Source organism: Emys orbicularis, chromosome 14, assembly GCF_028017835.1.
Source record: "Emys orbicularis isolate rEmyOrb1 chromosome 14, rEmyOrb1.hap1, whole genome shotgun sequence".
Lineage (NCBI taxonomy): Eukaryota > Metazoa > Chordata > Testudines > Emydidae > Emys > Emys orbicularis.
This window is the reverse complement of record NC_088696.1, coordinates 844956-871165: the sequence shown is the minus strand read 5'-3', so window position 1 is coordinate 871165 and position 26210 is coordinate 844956. Positions and strand designations below refer to the sequence as shown.

The 26210-nt window shown below is 47.5% G+C and overlaps 1 protein-coding gene across 5 annotated transcripts; it reads right to left on the bottom strand.

Annotated features, from left to right (window-relative positions):
* Positions 1 to 792: 792 nt before the first annotated feature.
* On the bottom strand, positions 793 to 25595 carry IST1 (IST1 factor associated with ESCRT-III). Of its 5 annotated transcripts, none has more exons than XM_065416432.1 (10): positions 25486 to 25566; positions 10572 to 10671; positions 8988 to 9168; positions 8432 to 8519; positions 7267 to 7350; positions 6738 to 6848; positions 6204 to 6380; positions 5080 to 5172; positions 3806 to 3854; positions 793 to 2043 (listed from the first exon to the last, which is right to left on the bottom strand). In XM_065416432.1, exons 2-10 carry the CDS (start codon positions 10657 to 10659, stop codon positions 1844 to 1846), a joined length of 1071 nt encoding a protein of 356 aa, XP_065272504.1. In that variant the 5' UTR covers positions 10660 to 10671; positions 25486 to 25566; the 3' UTR covers positions 793 to 1843. The 5 variants fall into 5 exon arrangements, with proteins under 5 accessions (XP_065272504.1, XP_065272503.1, XP_065272507.1 ...); XM_065416431.1 differs by lacking the exon at positions 25486 to 25566 and adding an exon at positions 25286 to 25353; XM_065416435.1 differs by lacking the exon at positions 8988 to 9168 and having other exon boundaries at positions 25486 to 25595.
* Positions 25596 to 26210: the final 615 nt, after the last annotated feature.

Genomic DNA, 26210 nt, shown 5'->3' with positions numbered 1-26210 from the left:
AGAAGGGGCCAATACAGCCCCTGGGGGAGGGAGGGAGGGAAAAAGGCTCCACATGCTGCTCCTGCCTGCGAACAACAACCCTGCATCTCCCATTGGCCACAGCTCCCTCTTCCCAGCCAATGGGAGCAGTGGTTGCAGGCAGGAGCAGCAGGCAGGAGACAACCCCCCAGAAGCATGGGCCTGGGGCCGGCAGGGAGGCAGGGGGCCGGCAGGGGGCCTGGGGCACTGCCAGAGATGGCCATCGACTGGGAGAGTCTCTAGGATTGACCGGTCAATCGACCGGGTGGTGACCACTGCCCTAGAGTAAATGACACAATCATTTCACACGACTGGGGCTTTTTTGGGTGATGCTGATCGCTAATTTGGCTCCTGAACCACGGTGGTCTGAGTGTCACTACACTAACTAGTTTGATATATTTGCAAATGGGATACAATATGCCAGGGTTGCCTGTGATAACAGGGTCTGGACTTGATGACCCAGGAAGTCAGTTCCAGTGCCATGTTCTTATGTTTTGCTGAAAGCGTCAACTACAGTAAGGCAGGAGCAGGAGGGGCTAACCACAACGTGCCCATAAATGACAAGCCAGCCTGTTGCTGGCTGACCCCGCAGGCCCCTCTGCAGAGCTGGGGTTACGACCGGGAGCAACGACTGACTCAGTTAATCACTTTCTGAGAGAGCCACCACTTCAGCTCCACACAGATGCCCTTTTCCCAGGTGAGCGGGCAGTGGTGAGTGGCTTCACTCACTGCCCCCCAGCCCGACGACACGCAGCCTTTCGGACACAGCCGCTTATGGTCCTGGACTTTATTAGGAACTAATCTACAAGATACAAACAAATCAAAAACCATTAAAGAAAAGCTGTTTGAAAATGTTATGTACAGGTACATTACACAGAAGAGAGCAACAGTCGTCTTCTAAAGGCCTTTCCAGTGAGCAAGAGCAGAACTGGCTAGCGACAGGGTAGATGGAGAATGATGCAGCTCTGCCTACTGATCTCTGGTCTGGCCACAAGCATCTTCAGCTGCGCTGAGTCCAGTGGCACCAATAACGCTGCTGCCAAGCGCCCAACTAGAACCCTGCTCTTTATCCGCTGCTCTGCCAGTGTGCACTCCCAACAGATGCAGGCTGAAGACGAACAGGAGAGACTGTACAGCACTGCCCTCTTGTGAAAAGGAAACAGCCCCTCCCACCCAAATAAAGCAGTAAAGGCCACGAAGGGCTCCCTGAGAATCCAGTGGGACTAAACCAGGCCATCAGCTTCCTAGATAAACTCTGCAACTGGATCCACGGCGGAGCCAGGAGAATTGGGCAAGTATAAGGTGCGGCAAAACCTCTAGGAAGCACCTACTTCTACTTGCCATAATATTCCCCATCTCAGCCTGAGCAGCAGGCTCAGTGGCCCTTTCAAAAGGGATTTCCATCACCCTCAGCACTCTGTGCCCTATGTGTGGGGTGGGCACCCTCTGGTGACTCTCCACCTGGACCCACACTTGTCATTCTTCATCCTCCCTCCCTCTCCATCCCTGTGGGAGACACTGCAAGAGCCATGGAAAGAACCAGGAGTCAAACCCAGAAGGCAGAACAAGGCTTTCTTGTTGAACTACTGACTGACAGAGCTGTTCCCTGCTCCAGTCTTACCGGATCCCCCACAGTTCCCCTCCTGGAGCAGCAGATACCAGGACAGCAGCAGCATTTGGTATAAGTACAGCAGGAAGAGAGGTCAAGAGAAAGAGCATTCATTTTAGGTTAATACAGGAAACGGATTTCTATGGGAGTCTGTTTCACAGAGAAGCAGCATGGTCCCAGCTCCCAGACCACACACTGGTTACAGCTGAGTCAGTCTTAGGTTTTCTTCTTTAGCTCTTCAAATCTCCGAGAAAGATCATCAAAATCAATATCTTCAGACGCAGAGGTGTTGGCTCCAGCAGATGCCGTTGGCAATGTATCGGGCACAGATGGCAATTCGGGCAGCACAAAGTTATCATAAATATCTGGAGCGCCAGTTCCTGGCTTTGTAGAGGCTTCTGGCTTAGGCCCAGGACCTGTTTATGATGAGAAACCCAGAATTACAAGCTATGGACAAGTGCTCCTATCCTGGCTCCCCACTCCAGGAAAAGCTAAGGCCAAGCAAACCAGGACACCTATCAGAAAGGCTGCAGAACTCCTACATTTTTAAAAGAGAGCACGCTTAGCACTGAGACTCCTGGCACCAGAAAGCTACCGCAGTGCAGCACAGCATCTGGCACTCAGCTGAACCACACAGCTCCAGCTGCATTCAGATACCCTGGGGAACCCCAACAGGTCTCAGGTGAGAATGATCCCATAGATCATAGAAAACACTTGAAGGAAGCTGCATTCTATGGCAGAACACGCCTGGTCATGGGTGGGTCAGTCTCTAGCCAACAGCTGACATATTAGGAGGTAGAACTCCCTGCTACAAGGCGCTAGCGTAGTTAGTTCTGCAGGTCAAACTGCCCTGAACAATACAGATAAGTCCTGGCATTGGCCACTGTCGGCAGCCAGGATACTGGGCTGGATGAACCTTTGGTCTGACCCAGTATGGCCATTCTTATGCAAGTCCCAGGCCAATGAGTTTCTGAATTCCGGAAGCCCATCCCTTCTGCCAGCCCAAGGAGACAAACGTCACATACTCCAAAGTGCGCTTCATGTCAACCTAGTTAACTCTCGAATGCCAAGTGAGCAGGGGCATAGGAGCCCAACCCCAGAGCTCCCGTGGGCCCAACCCACACATCAGCATTCACCACCAACTATCTGGACTATCCTCCTCAGCACAGAAAGCTCCACCACACTGTTGGAAGCAGCAGGCTGGAACAGACAAGGGACCCATTTAATCTGGAATCCCATCTCTGCCTATGGTCAATGCCCCTGCTGAGTGTCCAGACACCACTATGATGGAGGGTGCTTCAGAAATGCACATCGCATCTACTTGTTCATTGGTGGGGAATTGCTGATGAGCTTTTACTTTGAAGCATGTGGGCAGCTCAGTAGCCTTTACAGAATGTGGATCTGTGGTCAGCAGCAAAGCTTGATCACTGCTGCTCATCTTCTGACAGAAGCCAGTATCAGTGCTGGTGTTCTCAAACATCCCCTTCTCTCCTAAAGCGCCTTGTGCCATTTCCGCTCTCTTCTGCGGCAGAACATGGTTCATTATGTCATTTACAAAGTATTTCCTGGTATCAGTTTAAAAACGGTTGCCTTTTAATTTCACTCTGTGCCCCCTTGTTCTTACTGATTCAGAAGGGAGACTGATCTAGTCTGACCTCCCATGCAGCACAGGCCAGGGAGATGATTCCTAGAGCACAGCGTTCAGAACAACCGCCTCTCAATTTAAAAACTGTCAGTGATGGAGAGCCCATCAGAGCCCTTGGCCAAGTTTTCCAATGGTTAATTACTCTCACCACTAAAAATGTTCGCCTTACTTCCAGGCGTAGAGAAGAGGCCAGAGGCGCACAGGGCCCTCTCCTGTATCAGTGACTACATTATATATCTACCCCACTCCTTTCCTTTTACAGCTCTCATCACCTTACTCTTCTCTGCTGGGAACTGAACAGTCTTGGGCTTTTGACTCCCCGCCGGGGAAGCCACTGCTCCTTTCGGCCACCCCACTCTGAATCATCCCCATGTGTTAGCGCTTCCAGTCTGGACTCACAGCCCGCTCCATTTCTGGGCGGATGTTTCCAACCAGACACATTGTTCCCTCCTGAGAGAAGCTTCCTCTTAGTGATTCCAGGAACCCATGCCCCAGGCTGTCATTGGCCCCCAGTGCCTCCCTGGCGTACTCACCAGCCACCTGTGCAGAAGACACATCCTTGTCAGTACTAAGGTCATCAACCTGAAATAGACAGACGGTCACTACACAACCAGACCTGACTCCAAACAAGCAATGCCTGGGGCTGTCCTCCAGGTGTACCTCACCGACCACAGCACCCGCACCACGTGGAGACAGGCAGCTCCCCTCTGCCCTGCTCAGATGGGGAGCAGTCACATGTGAGCCCCAGTGCCAGCACAGACATGCCCCATACATTTCTCTTCCCTTCCTGAGACAAGGGGCATGTTCTCCAGCCCAGATGACAAAGCAGCTGTCCTCGGGGGACACTGGAACTGGATAACCAGGATTTATCCAAATGCAGAACTGAAATATTTATCATCAGGAGGGGAAAGAGAAGACAAGCCCCGAACCTGTTCCTCTTCACTCACAAGGCAGGGGTAAGAAGCTAAGCCGCATGCAGCAAGGAAATTCTGGAGTTCCACATGGAGGGATGAAATCATCCCTCCTTTGTTCCCACCTGATGTGGGGCCGAGGTCTGGCCAGGAGCGCGGAGAGAACCCACTCTAGATAATGACCCATCCAACCAAGCCAACAGAACTTGGGCACAAAGCTCCAAGCAGCAGCTATTGCATTTCTGTGACAAGGGGCACTGGGCCAGCATGCTCAGGGACCGCGCCACAGGCCCATCCATCCATCCATCCCTCTCAGTACAGTCCGAGGACAGATACATGGATGCTAGCCACAGGACAGAAGAAAAGCCATGATGGGGCCACTGTAGCCACACACACCTGTATGCTCAGAAAGGCCAAGCTGAAATCTCCCTCCCTGCCCCTCAACGACTCGGTGAGGGGTAAGGAAGAGTTTGTTCTGTATAAATCATATAAGCTGGCGTCAGCCAAAATTCTCATTTAAGGTTAAATATTAAATTGATCCAAGAGGGATAAGTCAAACACCAGCCGTGGCTGCAGACGCAGACCCTTTACAGTCTGCCTGTTAAATACATGGCAGCTCAGGAGAGTCTGCTGCGGTTTCATCATCACCAAGGCCATGAAGTGTAACATGCTCAGTGCTTAGAGGCCAGCTCTCCGCTCCAGCCTGCGCAGAGGGGCTGAGTTGGGAACCCTGCACGTGTCGCAGAGTTTGCAATGCAAGCAGCACCAGCCGCTCAGAAACGAGCAGAGTTTGGGAGGAAGAAGTGTTCAATGAAAGTTTGCCTTCCCTCTGGCTTCTGTTCTGCCCTCTTCTCAGGACTCTTGCTGCTGCTTATAAAGAAGGCTCAGGCACTTACAGACTCATACGTTGGGGGAGCTGCTGGGATCGGAGGTGGATGGATGTTGGTAAAAGGCTGGTAAGTCCCCACAGGTACTCCATTGAAGATCTCCTGTAAGCAGGGAGAGGAAAGTCAGCAGAGCCAAGGGTGGAACCGGTGGGACAGTGCAGCAGCTTTGGGTTTCACTGTATCATCAGTGATCATCGTCATGTCTGGAAGCACATTGAAGAAAACATCTCAAATACGCCTCAGACACTGACACTGCAGTGCCAAGCCCAGCCTCGGCACACCAGAAATGGTTTTATTCACCAGATCAAATGCCATGGGGAATCCAGTGCCTCCAGGTACTAAAACCTGAACATTACATCTTCCAGTGCACGCAGCTATCCGGCCAAGAGAGGAGAGAATGCCACGGCCCCAGATCCTGAAGCATTCCACCCACATGCAGGGGCCATAGCATGATGCAGGACTCTCTCCGGGAACCTGGGCAGAGACCCTTCCAGGCTTGTACTGAATGGCCAGAGGTTTACTGCCCAAAACCTGGACACTGCCCAGGCCATCTGGGCAGAACACACACAGGCACCAGTGGAGCATTTGCTGGGAATGTGATCCTGCGGCTGAGTGGCTGGACTGCCTCACAACTTGCCTGCCCTGTGGAGAGCCCATCAGGCTCCACAGTCAGAGGCAGAACCTTCCCCCAGCTGTCTTTCCACTCCTACAGGCCGGGCGAGGAGGAGTGTCCCCTGAAGACCTCTGGTCCTTTCCCCCTCCCATCACTGGCTTGCAAAGAGTTCCTGCAGGTTCTTCTCTGTGTTCACCACCTAACCGAACTTACCCGAGTTCTTCACCCTGTCTGGGCTTAGGGCTTCAAGCAGCTGCTGTACAGTGAGAGCATGCTACAGTCAGAGACGGGAGAACCCTCTCTTCCCACAGGATTCTGATTCTCTTAAGACAGAGGAAGGTTGCTGGAGCTTATGGAAGGGGCAGTGGGCAACATCAGCCACACTGGCAATGTCTTCAGTCCCAGGCAGCGCCTCACCCGCAGACATCCTTCAAACCCGCCAGCTAGCAGGCTGCCCCCGCTACTTACGCCTCCCCTTTAGTCAGCACGTAGGCTCCCGGGTGGCCAGACACACACTCACCGGTCCCTTTAGAGGTGGATAGGGCGATGGCATGGGCATAGGCATTGGTACTACTCCGTCAGGACCAACCAGCGGGGCCGTGAACCCACCGCCCCCTCCTCCACGTCCACCTTTCTTCGTGTCATCTATGAACCCGACGTCGATCAGATCCGCCTCAACACCAGTCGGGGCTTCAGCCTGAGGGGGGAGAAAGGGCTTGTGTCGCTAACCTAGAGGTTGTCAAGGGCGGGTCTCCTTGACAACCGCTGCAGTGTCAAGGAGACCCCCCCCTCACTAGGGGAGGCACTCGTGCCTGCTACAGCAGCGTATGGGAAGGGGGGAACAAGAGGCAGGGTTCCTGGCTACTCCAACGCCTGCAAGAGGAACGTATACGGAGCAGGTCAGAGGACAGAGCTCACGGCTACCTCGATGCCCAGGGTGGGGGCTGCTGCAAAGCGCATGGCAGTGCCAGAGGAATGAGGGAGATGGTTTGGCTGTCAGAAGAGTGGCAGGGGAAGATGCCAGCTCAGAGGTCTCCAGCTCTGCCCCACTCACCATCACCACCGAGTCAGGCTCATAGGGCACGTTGTAGTTCTTCGCAATCTCAATCAGGTACCTCTCCACCAGGATTTTGGGGGGGGCCTCCACACTCAGCTTGTGCATCAGCTGGAACACAGGGACAGAGCCATCAGCCAGCCTGGCAGCGGCCAGGAGCTGGCATCCCTGGGCCGGCACGCAGCTGTTGGGCAGCTAGGTGCAAGGGCTCCAGAGTGAGGCTGCTCCCTGGGACAGGGCTGCTGGAAGAAGACTCTGCTCAGTGGCCTTGCTCCTCCAGCTGCAGCCAGCTGAAGAGGAAGTGCCGGCCCTGCTGCGTACTTCATGCCTCTGCAAGTCTGTGCCCCAGAACTGCCCCAGGCAACATCTCAGTCAGGGGGGCTGCTTGCGCTCTCTCAGCTCGGAGCACTCCCCAATGTGACATGCACCCTGGGAACAACCCAGGCGATGTCTCCCCGGAAGCAGCGTGGGTCTGTATGTGACATGCAGCCCCCACCCTGTCACTTAGCCTTCTCTGCTAGGCCATTACCCTGTCATTGACTGTCCCGATCTGGTTTGTCCTGCATAGCTTGCCATACTCCTTGCTGTACTTGGCACACAGCTGGTCAGCAACCTGCAGCGGAAAAGAAATTCTGGAGAATTTGAGCAGAACATCATAGTTTCATAGAGTTTAGTACCAGCTCATCATCTGACTTCCTGTCTATTACAGGCCATGACATTTCCCCAGGTACCCCTATATTGAGCCCAGTGACTGTAGTCACACTAAGCCATTTCAACTTTCAGGAGACTAAGGCTTGGTCTACACTTACCCCCCAATTCGAACTAAGGTACGCAACTTCAGCTACGTGAATAACGTAGCTGAAGTTCGAAGTACCTTAGTTCGAACTTACCTCGGTCCACACGCGGCAGGCAGGCTCCCCCGTCGACGCCGCGGCACTCCTCTCGTCTAGCTGGAGTACCGCAGTCGACGGTGATCACTTCCTGGTTCGACTTATCGCGTCCAGACAAGACGCGGTAAGTCGAACCCAGAACTTCGATTCCCAGCCGCCGAACTAGCGGCTGGATGTAGACATACCCTAAGATCTTGTGTGTCACAGAAAACAGAAGAGATTGAGGTGCACCAATGCCAGAGGCCTCTGCAGGGCAGAGAACTGATTAGATGTGATATATCCAGATGATTCCAGCAGGTGATCCGCACCCCATACTGCATAGGAAGGCAAAAGCCCCCAAAGGTCCCTGCCAATTGAAAATGGGAGAAAATTCCTCCCGACCCCAAGTCTGGTGATCAGTTGGCCCTGAGCATGTGAACAAGAAACACCATCCAAGGAAAGATTCTCTGCACGACCTCGGCGGACTCCCAGGCTGTCCTCTCCCCAGCTGCGGCCAACCCCCAATGCATCCAAAGAAGGTAAAACAACCAGAATACATACAAAGCTTCCTCCCCACAATTCCACACACACCTCAACTCCTGTCCATGGTGGCTTTCGCACTGATGCGCTCTCATTCCCATGCCCTGGGTGCCCCAATCAATCACCCTTCCCTTTCCCCAAGGGTGCAGTCCTCCCCACAGAGATTCACCCATCTCTTGTTCCACCCAGCCCAGGCTGGGAATATAAACCTCTGACGCAGTCAACAGTTCCCAACGGCCGGGGAGGCTGCCCCACAACCAGCACTGCAGACACAGCTCTACTCACAATTTTCAGCTCGGCCACTTCAGACTGTAGTCGTGGGGCAGCCCAGATTAGTGTGGAGACGGCTTCCGCCAGGCCAGTGTCCAGATCCCTACAGAGACACGAATCCGTAGCTTACCCACCCCAGCTCTGCTGCTTGGGTGTGCAGCTCAAGAGCTGCCAGTCTGCCTGAGCCAGGGCAGATCTTTAGGGGTGTGTCTACACTGCACTACACTGACAGCTGGTTTAACTGTGGTGTAGACATGCAGGCTCAGGCTGGAGCTTGGGCTCTGGGGTCCTGCGGGGGGGGTCCCAGAGCCCAGGCTCCCCCAGGCCTGCACACCTACACTGCAATTAAACAGCCCCTTAGCCCGAACCAGCTGGCATGCACCAGCCACAGGGTCTAAGCGCAGTGTAGACAGACCCTCAGAGGGCTCAGCAGACTGACACACAACCCCAGCCCCCCTCCAAACTATGGGAAGCCCATGCCAAACTCTTACTCTATAGATAACTCCTCTCCAGGTCCCAGCGGGTCCTTCGCCCCCACTCCCCACAGGTCATTTTGTATTCAAGATCTTACTTCATAGACTGAATCAAGCCGAAGCGAGCTAGAAGCAGGTCACAGTACAGCTCCAGGATCTCCATGGCCTCCACTAAGTAGTCTTCTCGGATGATGTGCTCCACACGGATCCGTGCTCGTTCATCCTTCCCTGATGCCAGGTAATCTGCAATCTCCTTCCTTGCCTTCTGGGCTAGCTCAGCTACAGGGCAAGGCATGAGCGCTGGTTACCCAGTGGCCAAGAGCTGCCCTGCTACCACCAGCATTGGAACTCATCTTATTCACTAGCTCCGTCCTCTCCTCTGGCGATGGCTTTGTGGAGCCCTCTCGCGTCCTCACCAAGGCCTCCCTACTCTGTCACACTCAAGAGCACCAGTTCGTTTGGGCAGGGGCCAGGGATTCCAGGCTTTGGGTGCTGTGGGCAATAATAAAAATGGGGGCACTGGGCATCCTTCTGCCCGAATGTCTAGGGAGGAAGAGCATGGTCACCCTGAGATTCCACCTCAGGGCACAGAAGCTGCCCCCTGCACTGCAAGCCCCAGGCTGGGGGCTAAAGGCCATTGTGCCAAGGGAGGAATGATCACTCACATAGCCCTTGAGCTTGCTTCAAAGTACCAGCCCCTGCATCTTGTCAGCTCAAGGTCCTGTCTTACTGGTCACATGCCGGAGAGAACTAGTGGGGAGACCTTAGGACAATCTGCACCTTCTAGATCTCATCACCCCATCTCAAAAAATATATTGGAATTGGAAAAGGTTCAGAAAAGGGCAACAAAAATGTTAGGGGTATGGAATAGCTGCCGTATGAGGAGAGATTAATAAGACTGGGACTTTTCAGCTTGGAAAAGAGACAACTAAGGGGGATACGATAGAGGTCTATAAAATCATGACTGGTGTGGAGAAAATAAATACGGAAGTATTATTCACTCCTTCTCATAACACAAGGACTAGAAGTCACCAAATGAAATTAATAGGTAGCAGGTTTAAAACAAACAAACAGGAGATATTTTTTCACACAATGCATAGTCAACCTGTGGAACTCCTTGCTAGAGGATGTTGTGAAGTCCAAGGCTATAACAGGATTCAAAAAAGAACTAGATAAATCCATGGAGGTTAGGTCCATCAATGGCTATTAGCCAGGATGGGCAGGGATGGTGTCCCTAGCCTCTGTTTGCCAGAAGCTCAAAATGGGTGACAGGGCATGAATCACTTGATGATTACCTCTTCTATTCATTCCCTCTGGGGCACCTGGCATTGGCCACTATTGGAAGACAGTATACTGGGCTAGATGGACCTTTGGTCTGACCCAGTATAGCCATTCTTAGTTCTAGGACACCCTGGGAACAAGGCACGATTTAAGCCCTGAGCCAATTTTATTTCCAGGGAAAGCAGAGGGCCCCAGATATGTGGCTCTGCAGCTGCCTGCATCTTCCCTGCCCCAGTCCTCGGCCTCTCAAGCACTGGAAGTTTTACAACAAGATGGAAACACCAACTATGAGAGCAGGCTGGCACAATCAGCTGGGCCCAGCTAGCAAGAGCAGCGAGTGCTGGGGTCAGGCAGAGAGCACGGTAGAGTTGGCCCTGCAGCTACCACCATGAGATACCCACTTTTCTTTTTCTCCAGCAGTTTGAGGCGATTGATAACCAGGCGCAGGTTGACTCGCAAACGCTCGGCCTTGAACCCGGAGCCCAGCATGACGTCCAGTTCCTGCAGGAAGAAGAAAGGAGGGTCACTGGGTCTCCTGCAGCCCTCAAGTGTCCCCGCCAATATAGCATCACCTCCCCCAGCTGGAGAGCTGCCCAATTCGCCAAACTTAGATGCCTGAAAGGCATGAACGGAACAAAAGCCTCTGTTCTGCAGTTTGTGCTACAGCCCCCTGGAGCAACCAACCCTTCCTCTTCAGGGCACTCCCACACTCCACCTCAAGTGGAATAATCCTGCTCCACAGGCCTGGGAACAGGAGTTCCTTCTGAGTGGACTGGCTTAAATCACCCATTTCAATCATGAATAAGGCCCTACTTGAATCGCAGGATGACTGTCAAATAATTGCAGCTGAGCTGCGGACAAGACATGGAAAAATCACAGAAAAGTGATAATGGACCTTTAACTGTGGTAATTTGGAAAAGCCGGAGTAAACCTATTTGTTTACGAAAAAATTTCTGGAACAATATAAACACTCAAGTAGTATGTTATACCTTTGAATTTTTTTGATAAACCAGACATTTTGCTTCAACTATATTACAGCCAAAAAAAATGACCGGTACAATATAAAATTCAGAAGACCAAGTCTTAACACAACTGCTTTAGAAATCAAGTTCAGTCCCTTTAGTTTTTTACATTTACAGGCACTGAATGTTAATGCAGTACAGCCCGCTACAGTAGTCTCCATCATGCCCTGTCTTTGCTTTGGGAAGACCTGTCCGTACCGAGATACTGCACACTCAGCATCCACAGAATTACGCAAGATTGCTAGTGGTAGCTTTGCTATCCTTGCTAACTCTGGAAAACACTGTAGAACTGCAGCTAAAGCCCCAAACTCTTCAAGATCATTTAAAAATGTGTACGAGGAAGCTGTGCTTTAGCTTCACGGCCAAGCATAGGGATTGCCTCCAGAGGGAACCCCTGCGCTGATAACACATTCACTTGTTTCACATCTAAGGGCCCAACCGATCAGCAGATAGTAATCGATCTATCGAGGATCGATTTATCACGTCTCGTCTAGACGCGATAAATCGATCCCTGAACGTGCTCCCCGTCGACTCTGGAACTCCACCAGAGCGATGGCGGAAGCGGAGTCGACGGGGGACTGCGGCCGTCGATGCCGCACCGCGAGGACCCAAGGTAAATCGATCTAAGATACGTCAACTTCAGCTACGTTATTCTCGTAGCCGAAGTTGCGTATATTAGACCGATCCCCCCCCAGTGTAGACCAGCCCAAATACCCAAACTGCTGTTATAAAGGACAGTGGGGGCTGGGTGAACCTTGGTCCTTGCTGAGCTGGTCTGGCAACCCACTCCTCAGTGTTCCAGTCGTGTTCCTTCAGTTTGTCTACTGTTTCCTTGAACACTCCTTGAAAAACCCATTCTGCTCTGCATCTTCGCTGTGCTTTTCTTTTGCATTGGAGTCTGCCCAGTGTGTTAAATCCATTACACTGTTGGGCGACTGATGGATAGAAAGAGAACACATCTCCAAAGATTTAATGGTTTGCATCAATGGTTTGGCATCAATGGTAGGATCCAGGGATGGGCTCGGTATAGTCCAAGGTTCGCTATTGTGAAGGGCATTATACTCAGGGTGTACTGTATTGCCAAAGCTACCTAAGTTAAGGTGGAAAATACTAATGGGGAAGACCTAAAATACGATGTTGCAAACCTCAAAATGTATGTAAAATAGTGGACTGTTCAAAGTAAGCCAACAAACATCAAAATTGCGTGGAAGCCTAATACGGCAGGATCTGCAATATTGCAAATGAAGTGGGGCCTTAATCATGAATCCATAAGCAGGAAACTGTGATTTAAATAAAACCTTTTAATCTTGTTTTGTATTTGTACTTTAGTTATTTTCCAAAGGAAAAGCGGACTCATTATTTGGTACCCATTAAAACATGATGGTTTACAACTCAATTTGGTGATAATTTTTGCTAGCCAGGAGGAAAAGCTATATTGATACATTTATTTTTAAGCAATAATGTAGCTTAACATATTCAGATTCATGATTTTTACTTTATGTTAGAAAATGGTGAATGACACTTTTCTTATTTACTAGATTAATTTGTCTTTGTGATGGGTCAAGCTCTATTTAGATGGAAACTGGGATTCAATCAAAATTGCACATAACCAGCATTTTTAAAAACTGGGTTTGCAGTAACTACCTTATACCCAGCATATTAAATATTTGTATTTAAAACTAAATGATTTATTAAGTAAAGGAAGTATTATCTGCAGTTAGTGAACGGAACTCATTGTTTCTCGTCACCATGTCCTTCGAGATTTTAGCACTAGTAAATCTTCTCTCTCACACGTCGTTTTTATTCACAGATTGGAAGAGGAAAACCAGATTTCCTGCTTTTTCAATTCCACATCTGTTTCTCAATTTTCAGCGAGCTTTCACCTTGGTCTGCTCAGAAATCCTAAAACCATAGGGTTAGAAGGGACGGCAAGGGTCAGCTAGTCTAACCCAGTGGTTCTCAACCAGGGGTACGCATAGCCCTGGGGGTACACAGAGGTCTTCCATGGGGTACATCAACTCAACTAGATATTTGTTTAGTTTTACAAGAGGATACAAAAAAGCACTAGTGAAGTCAGTACCAACTAAAATTTCACAGACAGTTACTTACTTATACTGCTCTGTATACTATACACTGAAATGCAAGGGCGATATTTATATTCCAATTGATTTATTTTTATCATTATATGGTAAAAATGAGAAAGCAATTTTTCAGCAATAGTGTACTGTGACACGTATATTTTTATGTCTGATTTTGTAAGCAAGTAGTTTTAAAGTGAGGTGTAACTTGGGCATACGCAAGACAAATCAGACTCCTCAAAGGGGTACAGTCATCTGGAAAGGTTGAGAGCCACTGGTCTAACCCCTGCCAGGATGCAGGATTGTGATAAAGAAAATCTTCTCTCTGCAGCTGTGGAAGAGTCTCCTGCTGCTAAAAGCTGGCTTAGCACTCACTCTTGTTGCATATGCTTACCCAGTTACCTCCACCAGTTCAGTTGGTTTGGCTTTCCTTTAAAATTTCTACAGCAAACATGTACTGCTTGAATAGTTTAGGCCACAGTATCATAGAACGGTAGGGCTGGAAGGGACCTCAAGAGGTCATTGAGTCCATCCCCCAATGCTGATGCAGGGCAAAATAAACCTAGACCAGGGGTTCTCAAACTGGGGGTCGTAAGCTGTCAGCTTCCACCTCAAACCCTGCTTTGCCTCCCGCATTTATAATGGTGTTAAATATATAAAAAAGTGTTTTTAATTTATAAGGGGGGGGGGTCACACTCAGAGGCTTGCTATGTGAAAGGGGTCACCAGTACAAAAGTTTGAGAATCACTGACCTAGACCATCCTTGAGAGGTGTTCTTAAACACCTCCAATGATGGGGATTCTACAACCTCCCTTGGTAACCTGTTCCAGTTTCTATCCATCTTTATAGTTAGAAAGTTTTCCCTAATAACACACCCCAACTTCCTACCCTCTGTCAGTCACCTTTCCTCATATTTACCCTTAGGCTTTTGTCACCTTCCCCCTTTGAACCTAGTTTAAACTTTATAGGCTGTCAATTTCAAATTTAAATTTCAAAATTGATTTTTTTTAAAGAAAAATTTATTTAATGTTTAAAAATATATATATTTTAAAAAACCTATTGGTATACACCCTGGTTTAGCTCCTCCCCATCCCAGTCACAGCCAATCACCTGGCATCTAGGAGGAGGAGGGGGGACTGCAGACCTCCATTTTCTCTGTAAACGAAGTGAACAGTGATGAATAAACTCCACTAAGATAGACAATAGGAGGTGCCTTAGAGTTCCACCAATTTGTGATTGGCAGGACAGCATGCGTCTGAGCAATCAGTGGGATGAAAGGAAAAGCCTCTCTGCGCAAGTCTTGGCCATTTTCATTATGAAGGCATCATTAGCAGCAGGTAAGGTTGCCTTGAGTTGTTTGGTTAAATGAGGTTTCAATTACTTTGTTAGGGATTAAGAGTGGGGTTTTCAGAAGCATTTACGGTTGTGAGGTGCCAGTTAGGCCCCTCACTCCCTATAAAAATCCTAGTTTAAACAAATGTTTATCAATCAAAATCACACCACAATGAATGACTTTTGTCACCGACTCCGCTTCCAAGGCCAGAAAAGAGCATGTTGGTCATCTAGTCTGACCTCCTGCATAGCCACAGGCCAGAGACCTGCCCCACAATAATTCCTAGGGTAGATTTCTGAGAAAAGCATCCGATCTTGATTTTAAAATGGGCAGTGATGGAGAATCCACTGGTAAATTGTTCCAGTGGTTAATTAGCATCACTGTTAAGAATGCCCTTCCTAATTAGAATGTTTTAGCACTTGAAACGGACGTTAAATGAAAAGCTGAACAAAGTCTTGTACATAGACTAGGGTTGGTTTTGGGCTTCCCTCCCAAAAATTAGCTGTTAGCACTATGTGCCGTAAGAGTTTCTAATCAGGCCACAGAAGCAGATATACAATTACACTCGTCAAATCTTTGGTTGGCCTTACTAAGGCCATAGAGTGGGAAGAAATATAGCTGGCCAGGCACTCAGGAGGCAATGCTTGGTCCCGGAGAACAGCTGCCTTCCTAGCACCGTATGTAGCTCACATGAGGAGCTCTCCATGGACCTGATTCAGGAGCAGCTTCACCACCACCCAGTGGCCTGGAACTTTCCAGACTACCGCACCCCTTTCAGGAGGCTGATTTGTCTTGCACACCCCAAGTTTCACCTTACTTAAACTACTTGCTTACAAAAATCAGACAAATACAAGTGTCACAGCACACTTACTGAAAAACTGCTTACTTGCTCATTTTTACCATACATTTATAAAATAAATCAATTGAAATATAAATACACCTCTACCCCGATATAACGCGACCCGGTACAACACGAATTCGGATATAATGCGGTAAAGCAGCGCTCCGGTGGATCAAAGCAAGTTCGATATAACGCTGTTTCACCTACAACGCGGTAAGATTTATTGGCTCCCGAGGTCAGCGTTATATCGGGGTAGAGATGTATTGTACTTACATCTCAGTGTATAGTATATAGAGCAGTATAAACAATTTCTATATGAAATTTTAATTTGTACTAACTTCTCTAGTGCCTTTTATGTCGCCTGTTGTAAAACTAGGCAAATATCTAGATGAGTTGATGTACCCCCTGGAAAACCTCAGTATACCCCCAGGGGTTGAGAACCCCTGGCCTGGAGAAAGACTTCTCTCTTTGCCCTTTGGTAGATCTCCCAGCACTTAGCTAAGCCACTCCTTACAATCTCGTTGTCCTGTAGGCAGACCAGATTCTTCAATCCACAGACATGCTAGGGAGTGTACCTGGCCTTTGATATAAAGTACTTATAAAGGATGTTCCAAGAAAGGGTTCTGTTAGCATGGAGTTAAGCAACATGAGCAAAAAATGCAATTCATGACCATGCCTGTTAACAAAATTGAAGCTTTGAGAAGCATGGGAATAATCAGTCACGGTAATATAGCTCAGAGGCACTCAAACAAAGCCCTCGCTGTCAGCCCACAGGAGGTGGAGGATCACCTGGAATTAGAACCTTCATTTCCAGCTGCTTCTACTGATGGACAGACTCCTCAACGGAAGAGAACGAATATCTGTAGATTCAACTAAACAAGGAAAAGCCAATGTGGCTGGCCCCACTAGGGGTCACAGCTACAGAAGCATCCACAGATATATGAGCTGCCAGACAAAAGTGGTAGAGGAACGTCCAGGGAACAAGAGACCCAGATAACTAAACAGGAGGATTGGGGGTAGGGCATCCTGGGGCAGTCAGAGAGAAAAATATGCAGAAGAGCCTACAAGCATGTGCCTACAAGTGTGTGTAAAGGGCTGGAAGAGAACGTGCCAGAGGCCCAGATGGAATGAAGACCAAAAGGAGATACTGAATTTTCATTAGACATTTATAAATACTTTCTAACTATCACTTCTCCCTGTAAAAAGCTGCTATAGCCACAGGATGTTGTGTGATCCAAAATGGTACCACACAACAAAGGTGTCAACAACTATCGCTATATGAAGTGCGGTACACGTGTAAAAAGTTAGAGAAGCTCAGGGTTGCTAAAAGCTATATTCCCAGTGCAGATCAAACGTTCTGTTTTAAAATGGTGTGAAAAATCACATTAAACTTTTTATTTGTAATAACTGACCACTTGTTAACACATTGAACAAACTTTAGTATACTACTGAAATGTATTTGTACAAGATAAATATGGTACATCTCTACCCAGATAGAACGCGACCTGATATAACATGAATTTGGATATAACGCAGTAAAGCAGCGCTCTGGGGGGCAGGAGGGGGAAGAGAGGAGATGGGGCTACGTGCTCCGGCGGAACAAAGCAAGTTCAATATAATGCGGTTTCACCTAGAATGTGGTAAGATTTTTTGGCTCCCGAGGACAGCGTTATATCGGGGTAGAGGTGTACGATAAACACTTACATATAGTTAGAATATAATTGTACAATAAAAGGTGGATACAAATGGATTAAAAACAATTTGTTTTTAAAATATAAACCTGTTTCAAATTATAACCGCCTATGCTAAGACCCAACTGTACTATAATCTATTAAATAATTTAAATAAAAAAATTCCACCAGTATGTGTGCTGCTAAGTTTTAAAGAAAATCAAACCACTGAAACTGGTGACTGACTAAGCACCTGGAATCAGTTTGCTGAAGTGATAAACCAGCAGAGGCTACTGCTGTCAAAAGCTGCAGCTTCAGAGAGAGTATTTTCTTCATTTCGGTTTATTCAACTAGTTCAGTTCAATGACTAGCTCATGCAAAGTTAAGAAACCAGTTGGGAGCTGATAAAGCAGAAAAGGTTATTTTCCTCTTCCAATATATGAATAAAAGCTAGGTGTGAGAGGATGAGATATGCTAGTTCTAAAATCTTAATGGATGTGATCAGAGACAATCACTTCAATACACTAATTGGAGAGAATACCTCCTTTGTTTAAGAACTCAGTTTTAAATGCAAAATATGTTTTGATAAACTTTTTTCCTTATGTATCCAAGATAGTTTTATTCACCGAATAAAAAATTAAAATGCACATTTTGGATTGAATTCCAACTTCAATCCAAATAGAGCTCGACACAAATCATAAGCATAAAATTATTCATTTAGGAAATAAGAAATGCATCATTCATCATTTTCTAACATAAAAATGTAAACATTAAAAGAATCTGGATAAATGTATGTTAAGCTATATCATTACTTAAATAACTAGATATAATGTATTGTCCTGGTTAACAAAGAACACCTGGTTTTGTGTTCAGACTGTATGTAGTTAAAACATGTTGACTGGGAGCGGTTACGAACCAATAAAAATAAACTTTTCTTTAGGGAAATAAAGTATAAATGCAAAAAAAACCCAAACAAAATCCCCCAAACCAGCCATTTAAATCACTGATTTAAAAATCAATCAACGCCCCCCTACATTATTATAATACGTGGTTATGTAGTCATAGTTACTGCAGATATTAGCAATATATACAAACATATTTCAATATAAAGTACAGTGAGATCTTTACAAAAGTCCACTCATGTAGGCAACTCTAATCCTACCACATCAAAGTATCCCCAAAACATGAGTAGTTTTGTCCCTCCTTTGTCTAAAGACCACCTCTACTAAGCAACATATTTTGCTTTCCTTGAATAATTGTTTGAGTTTCACCTTTTTTTTTTTTTTTTAAATTGAGGCACTCTGACTTTATGGTGATGGGTGTGGCATGGATTACAAATGTAAGTAACAAAAAAATAAGGGTGATGTTTGTTGATTGGTAACTATGTCAGTACAGGCTGTTTCTGGAATGTCTAATAGGAATTTTCACAAGCGTAGATGTGAAAGTAAGGTACTGAAATTAAGTATCATAGAAACTGACATCTTCAAGACCAAACCCCTTGAAGTTCATACATACTCTTATATCCATTCTTTTATGGAAAGATTTTTACTCATGGTAAAATTCTTCATAGTGTTTGTACTTATTGTTACATAACCATAACTTTCATTTGACGTGTTTTTGGATGGGAACAGTAATGCGAGTGTGAGGAGTTAAACATCAGGAAGAACTTAAAGTCTAAGCCCCTATTTTCAGGCAAACAACTTGCCTGAAAAACTTACTTTGGGCTGAGATTTCTTACGCTGTGTTTCAGGGAAGAAGGGAATTTGTTCAAAAAAAATTGGTACAGCTCCTTTTTGCTGTTATTTAGGTGGTCAGGTTGGGAATCAGTTTTCACACAAGACATTTCAAGTTTTTTTGCACTTGGATAAATTATTTTTAAAAGGTTCAAAGTTTGCCTGCTCCTCCCTGCTATGAAGAACGTGGCTTTGCGACGCAGGAAAAAAATGGTTGCAAAAGGAGTTTACTGACAAGCAAAAAACAGTGTCCAGAACAAAGCGAACACTATTTATCTTCCTGATTTAAGGACCACATTGGGTGCAGCTATCCAAATACGTTCACGTAAAGGTGTCAGTGAGTGAACATGTTTTGATCACTCATTCTGCTTTTTTCAAACCTAAAACTTAAATTAAAACAGAACTGCAACGTTATGGGCGAGATTTGTACAAGCAGAGATGTCAGAGTTTTTAAAGTTAGTATTCACAGAGATATCACGATGAGCCACCTTGCCCTTTCTCAGGGCTTGAAAACTTTTGACAGGCAAGTGGATCAGCTTGGTTTTATACATACTAGAGGAGAAGTAGAGCAGCACTAGGGGCTGCTGCTCCTTTCCCTATAGGGAAGGAAGGAACTCTCTTCACGGAAAACAGTGCAGAGGGGAGAAGAAAGAGGCGGACATGTTTTATTAACATAGGGTTTTGCATTTTATAGAAGTCAGATGAACAGCAAGCAGCACAAGTGCCGGGGAGCCTAGCCATCCTGTCACAATAGCATCTCTGTGCTCTGCTCAGCTAGGACTCCAACTAGCCATATTCCAAAGCAGGGACAGAGACTAATGTAATACAGACCAGAGCATACAAGCCTTGTGCTCCCATCCCCATTCTTCAGCACTGGTTTAACACAACCCCTTGCTACGTCACATCTAATTTAGAGTGTAAACTCCCCAGGGACTTGCCTTTCTTGTTGCCTGTAAAATGCTGCACACACTAGGCTAAAGAAATAAAAAATAAGGAAGTCCTAAGAACAAAGGTATTGTCCAATGATTTCTCTCTTCCACCCTTTATCTTGTCTATGTAGATTGTAAACCCTTTGGACGGGGTCTTCTCGTACTCCAGGTTTGCACAGTGTCTAGTACAATGGGGCCACCAAGCACTACTGTAATACAAATAATACATTTTGTATTCACAGCACTAGCACCTATAAAGTCTAAGATGTTTGATGGAGCAGAGAGCACTCTTACCTCAGGAATAGGCAAACTGAATCAGACAAATATTCCTTTCTTTAAGGAAAGTCGTAAATTATGATGCCATGTCCACAACAATCTGTATCCATCTTAGATACTTATCTGGCCCCCATCCCTCCAGCATCTGAGCGCCTCACAATCTGAAAACATTGATCTTCGCAGCACCCTTGTGTGAACACATCACAGAATCATAGAAATGCAGTCCTGGAAGCCGCCTGCACCGAGGCAGGACCAAGTAAACCTAGGCCATTCCTGACAGGTGTTTGTCTAACCTGTTCTTAAAAACCTCCAGTGAAGGGAATTCCACAGCCTCCCTTGGAAGCTTGTTCCAGAACTTAATTACCCCGTTAGAAAGATTTTCCTATAACCTCTCTCTTACTGCAAATTACGCCCATGACCAATGTTCCCTCTAATTTTTTCCATCTATGTGCAGAATAAATTTTGTTCTGTGCACCAAGGTAATGTGTGGAGGTGCGCCACCAGTAGAAACAAAAAAACTAGATATAATATATATTTTTAAAAAGTTACCATAGCGATAATTACTCCAGCCAGGAGAGGTTAGGCATTTTAGAACTCACTACTCAAAGAATTAAATTTAATAGTAAGAGAGAAATAAAAAATATGAAATGCATAGACCAGTCAAAAAACTAAAATAACACATTTCAAAAGACTAAAATTACAAAGAATATATGCACATTGCAGGAAGTATCAAGATGTAACAACAACAATACAAGAGTGAATGAGTGAGAGTGAGCGAGCGAGAGCACGCGTGCTGGCTGCTGGGGAAGTTTCTGAGAGACGCCGTGCGCAGTCTCTTTAAGGCACTCACTGAAAGCTCCCCTGCTCTGCAGAGATGGGGTACCTGGGTAGGGGGAGCCAGTGAGAGAGAGATTGTGTGCTGGTTGCTGGGGAAGGCTATGAGAGACGTGCGCTGTCTCTAAGGCCCTCACTCACCGCCCAGAAGGCTTGCTCAGACCTCAGACCACAGCAGCTCTCTCCTGCTTTGACTCCTGAGCCCTGTCCATAGGTACTGGAACTAAGGGTGTGGGGGGGTGCTGCAGCACTCCCTGACTTGAAGTGAAAAGAACAGGAGTACTTGTGGCACCTTAGAGACTAACAAATTTATCTGAGCAAAAGCTTATGCTCAAATAAATTTGTTAGTCTCTAAGGTGCCACAAGTACTCCTGTTCTTTTTGCGGATACAGACTAACGCGGCTGCTACTCTGAAACCTGTGACTTGAAGTGGTTTCCATTATATACAGGGTTTACAGTTTGGTTGAAAGGCTCTCGGCACCCCTACTATAAACACTGATCCAGAGCCCCTCTCCCCTGCTCTACAAAGATGGGGTACGGGGCAGGGGGAATGGGACACCCTGACATCAGCACTCCCCTCTTCCCCCCACTCAGCACAGCCAGCAGGAGGGTCCCGGGAGCAGCTGGCCAGGGGCTCAAAGCAGAGGGTAGAGCAACATGGCAGCAAAACAGCAGGGGGAGAGGCACCTGAACACACGCTGCTGGATGTGCGCAGCTCTGCTAATCAAGTGTGCAGCATTTGAATCACTCCTGGGCAGCCGTCAGATTGCGCAGCTTAGACTAGAGGGAACACAGCCCATGACTCCCTGTCCTGCCTTCAGTGAACATCGATCACTGTCCTCTTTACAACAGCCCTTTTTGGTTCACATTTCCACTTTTTGTAGGATTCCTTTTTGATTTCAGGTCATTAAAGAGCTCCTGATATAGGAAGGTAGTAAGAGGCCACTATTGCTCTCTTTCTTTTGCACTGGGATAGTTTCCAGTTGTGCCTTTAATATGGTCTTCTTGAAAAACTGCCAGCTCTCCTAAACTCCTTGTATTTTCTTTCCATGGGATTTTTTCTACCAGCTCCCTGAGTTTGTTAAAGTCTGCTTTTTTTCAAGTCGATTATCCTTATTTTGCTGTTCTTACTCCTTACTTTGTCACACAAGACCAAGCTTAAAGTCCTGCATCATTTATAATGCTGTAAAGGGGATTCATGGCTTTTACTGCTCTTTTCCCTAAGTACGTGGAAGGTTTTACAGATTTTCTAGTTTCTCACACACCTATTATTCCATTAAGACCCAAACTCAAGCTTCTGATATTTTAACAAAACCCTCTTGTCCAATAGTGATGAGCGTGGTATACATACTTGGAAGATTTGCATAGTTACCAACTGACAAAGTTTCAAATTCTGAATTTTTTTACAAGCACGGCATGGGTCAGATTTCAAGGAACGAGGCAATAAACTATCTCTGCAGCTCAAAGGGTAATTCCTCCTGTTTTAGCACCTGCCTCTTATCCCACTAGGTGCAACTCCCACAATGGACACAAATCAATGTTTTAAAATAATTTTACATTTGATATTTTTAATTTAAGTTTACACTTGTTTTAAACTTACAGTTGAATGTACAGCCATCTGCTTTACAGGCAAAGTGCCCAAACCGTTTCATTATTTAAATGAACTAGGCAATTCAGTCTGACCATCTTTAGGAGATGCTGCAAAATCTTCCTCTTTGAAAAAAAACTTTGCATCATAGCAAGCATGAGTCTTAACATGGATATCCCATTTAACCAAACACCCACACCACCACCCAAACGTCTGTAACAGACAAAACAACAAAAACAAAGCACCCCGAGCAGGCTTTACCTCAAAAAGGGAGGAGGAACCAGTCCACTAGGGACTTTGCTATTGATATTATGTAGAAGGTGCTCAGTTACTATAGCAATCGGCTAGGCTATAAAACCTTAAAATAGACATGAACTGACAGAGTAAATTTTTCAAAAAGTACGTACGAGATTTAGGAGCTTAAACCCCATTGATTTGGCTCCACGGTCCCTTAGGCACTTTTGACAATTTTAACCATGGATCCTTTTCAGTGTAATATATGAAAAATCAGTTTCTTCCATTGTCACCACAGTCTATATGTATGTAAGACACATCACACTGCATAAGTAGCAATGGCTTATTACACAGACAATGTCAAATTGAAATCTAGCCAATTAAAAAAAAATAGTTAAAAGTAGGCTCCGGTCACAGGCATGTTTCTGAGTCCCCTGCCAAATATTGTCATTTTGCAGACACATTTTCCTAAAGATACTTTTCTCTTCCCTGATGCCTGTGAAAAGTCCACAAAAACAAGGGAAACAGTGAAAGTGACCATCAAACACACAAAGTAAAATTAAATTTTTCCCTCTAATCTTTTTCAGTTCTAATAGAGGTTGCTGGTGGCCCAGAGAGCTGGCTGGTCACATGGTGCTAGCGCCTCATTTCCAGCTGCTACACTGTATTAGAAGATGTCTAGACTACAATACCTTCCTAATATTACTTTTACATGTAAACAATTTTATAGGGTTGCAAGTGAGAGTGGGTGAATCCTGCTACTAAAGTTTGGGAATCCTTGAGTTATATTATTTTTAATGTTACTTACACCAATAGTAGTAAAAGTGTTCAGACAGATGCAATGTTTCAGTTGACAGGGTCTCTAGACACTATGTATTGCTAGGAATAAGCAATGGTTAATTACTGTAAATCATTTTATCCATCCCTCAAATTGTAAAAGATAGGTCCCTATATTTATGTAGTCTGGATTAATTGTCTATTTCAGATTAAAATATGGGAAGTAACTAGGCTTCTACCATTTCCCTTGATAGACTATTCCACAATCTAACATATCTTAATGTTATTGTCAACAATACACAGTCAATTTTTTCCCTCAGTTTCATTACATCACTCATGAATCACTTTTTACGTCTTTCAATAATTTCATTTCCTCCTTGATGTTTATCTTTGTCATCTGCTTGTAGACTCATGTTCTCTCCCACTACTTACCTATCAATTAGCCAACATACACACATGTAGCTCATTCCACATTTCCTCAAATCACTTTATGCTATTCTCTACAGTTTCTCAAATCTGTCAATATCTTTTGGTAATGAAGTATCCAAGAATTAATCACATTTAAAACTCGTGTAGGTGATGCAAAATTGCTGGCATATTCCATCCCAGATGCAGATGTATTCAATGGAAGGTTAATATATGTAAAATGTTTAAGACTTATCTAGATTTTCATAAATAGTATGCACACGTTTTACAGACAAATGAGGAGGAGACCCTACGCTGAATATCTTAAAATGTAAGTTAAGACAAAAATAAGTGATAAAGAAGTAGAGCTGAAAAGAAAGATAAAAGTGTAAAGGCATCTGCCTAGCCAACCCTTGGGGTGATATCAAAATATCTGAAATACTATTCCCAAGTAGTACACAAATATTCAAACATTCTGGTTTTACTAGTTTAGTATAACGTTATGCAACTAAATCATCCGATGGACGAACTGGACTTCAGCAACTGGAAGGTAAGAGACCAGTGGTGCTGCAGGTGCCGGGAACACATATAACAACAATTACTCAGAGTAACAGACGGGGACTGCTCAGCCTCTTGCCCCTAACTTTCGGCGGGGAGCATTACAGAACCCGTGGCTGGACAAGCTCCGCTACCTCCAGGCCCGAAACACACACTTTGCTCCCTCCGTAGGAGCCCTGCCGTTGCTGCTGGTCTGTGTAGTGCAGTGATCGCCCAGGGCCCCGCACAGGCCCCCAGATGCTAGGCGCGGTACAAACACACCGCCCTGGCCTAGACCTCCCGCGCCTGGATTTGGCAAAGTGGTTCCCAGCCTTGCTTCGTCTGCAGGCCTTGCACACATTTCCAAGGGCAGGGCGGCCCCGCGTCGGGACCGGCGGGCGAGGGGGGGAAAGGGAGGAGTGGGGGCGGCCCCGCGTCGGGACCGGCGGGCGAGGGGGGGGAAGGGAGGAGTGGGAGCGGCCCCGCGTCGGGACCGGCGGGCGGGGGGGGGGGAAGAGGGAGGAGTGGGAGCGGCCCCGCGTCGGGACCGGCGGGCGGGGGGGGGAAGGGAGGAGTGGGAGCGGCCCCGCGTCGGGACCGGCGGGCGGGGGGGGGGGAAGGGAGGAGTGGGAGCGGCCCCGCGTCGGGACCGGCGGGCGGGGGGGGGGGGGAAGGGAGGAGTGGGAGCGGCCCCGCGTCGGGACCGGCGGGCGGGGGGGGCTTGGGGCCACCCCCAGACAGCGGGGCAGCAAATCCTGCGCCGGGGGGGGCGGCAAAAGGAGGCCGGGGACGCGCCGCCCGCCTGGCCGAGCAGCGATACAAGCCCTGGCGGGGTGACCGCCCGCTGCCCCCACTCACCGGACGGGTCCCCGCGACTAGGCAGCAGGAGCCAGGCGCCAAAATGGCGGCGGCGCGGCCTCAGCACCACCGCCGGCGGAGCGATCCGCGCGAGCGGGACTCGACACCGCGGCGAGGACGCGGCCGTCGCCCTGTGTCACGGGGCCGCGCTGGGGCAGCAGGAGCCTGAGCCGGGCGGGGGGGCTTAGGCACTACTTTACCTGCTGGAGGGATCGGAGCTGCCACTGTCCCGACCGTCCGTGGAGTCGCACAGCTCGGAGTCACTCCGCCTCCCGGGCTCCGCTTCACCGGCCGGCGACGAGGTTGAGGGGCGGGGCCTGAGGGGAGGTTGGCCTGACGGCCGTCTGCCCCCCCCCTCAACGCCGGTGCAGCGCCTGCCCCCGCCCCGCCCCGCCCCGCCCCGCCCTCGTACAGCGCCTGGCCCCGCCCCCAGCCTCATACAGCGTCTGGCCCCGCCCCCAGTCTCGTACAGCACGTGGCCCCGCCCTCGCACAGCACTTGGCCCCGCCCCCAGCTTCGTACAGCACCTGGAGTGTAGGGGGGTTGCGTTAGAAATATGGGAGGGTCTAGAGCCCATCCACAGAAGGAGATTGGCTCAGGGAGATTGCTAAGAGGCGAGGTATTTTCAGTGCTGTATCATAGCATCAGCCCTATAAAGAAAACTGCCCCTGGTTTGTCAGGTCAGACTGCCTGTATAACACAGCCAGGTAGGTCCAAGTGCCCTATTTTTAGTTTGACTGGTGTGACACTGAGCCAGAAAGGGTTAAGCAACTAGCAGGCTAAATGGTAATTAGAGCCATTCCTTATCAATAACTAACAAAGCACGTTAGAGTAGAGCTTTGAAATTCAAACTTATTTGTGTGTTTACCTATATCTTGTCAGATGTAAACCATGCAACCAGATTAGCTTGTGGATGCTAATTCAC

What these genes read in the sequence shown, in the direction of transcription:
- IST1 (XM_065416432.1), bottom strand. Translation starts at nt 10,659, where the DNA reads ATGCTGGGCTCCGGGTTCAAGGCCGAGCGTTTGCGAGTCAACCTGCGC. An exon ending in ATCCACCTCTAAAGGGACCG is followed by an intron (nt 5,173 to 6,203) that starts GTGAGTGTGTGT and finishes CCCTGCTTACAG; the next exon opens with GAGATCTTCAATGGAGTACC. An exon ending in CTCCCCCAACGTATGAGTCT is followed by an intron (nt 3,855 to 5,079) that starts GTAAGTGCCTGA and finishes TGTCTATTTCAG; the next exon opens with GTTGATGACCTTAGTACTGA.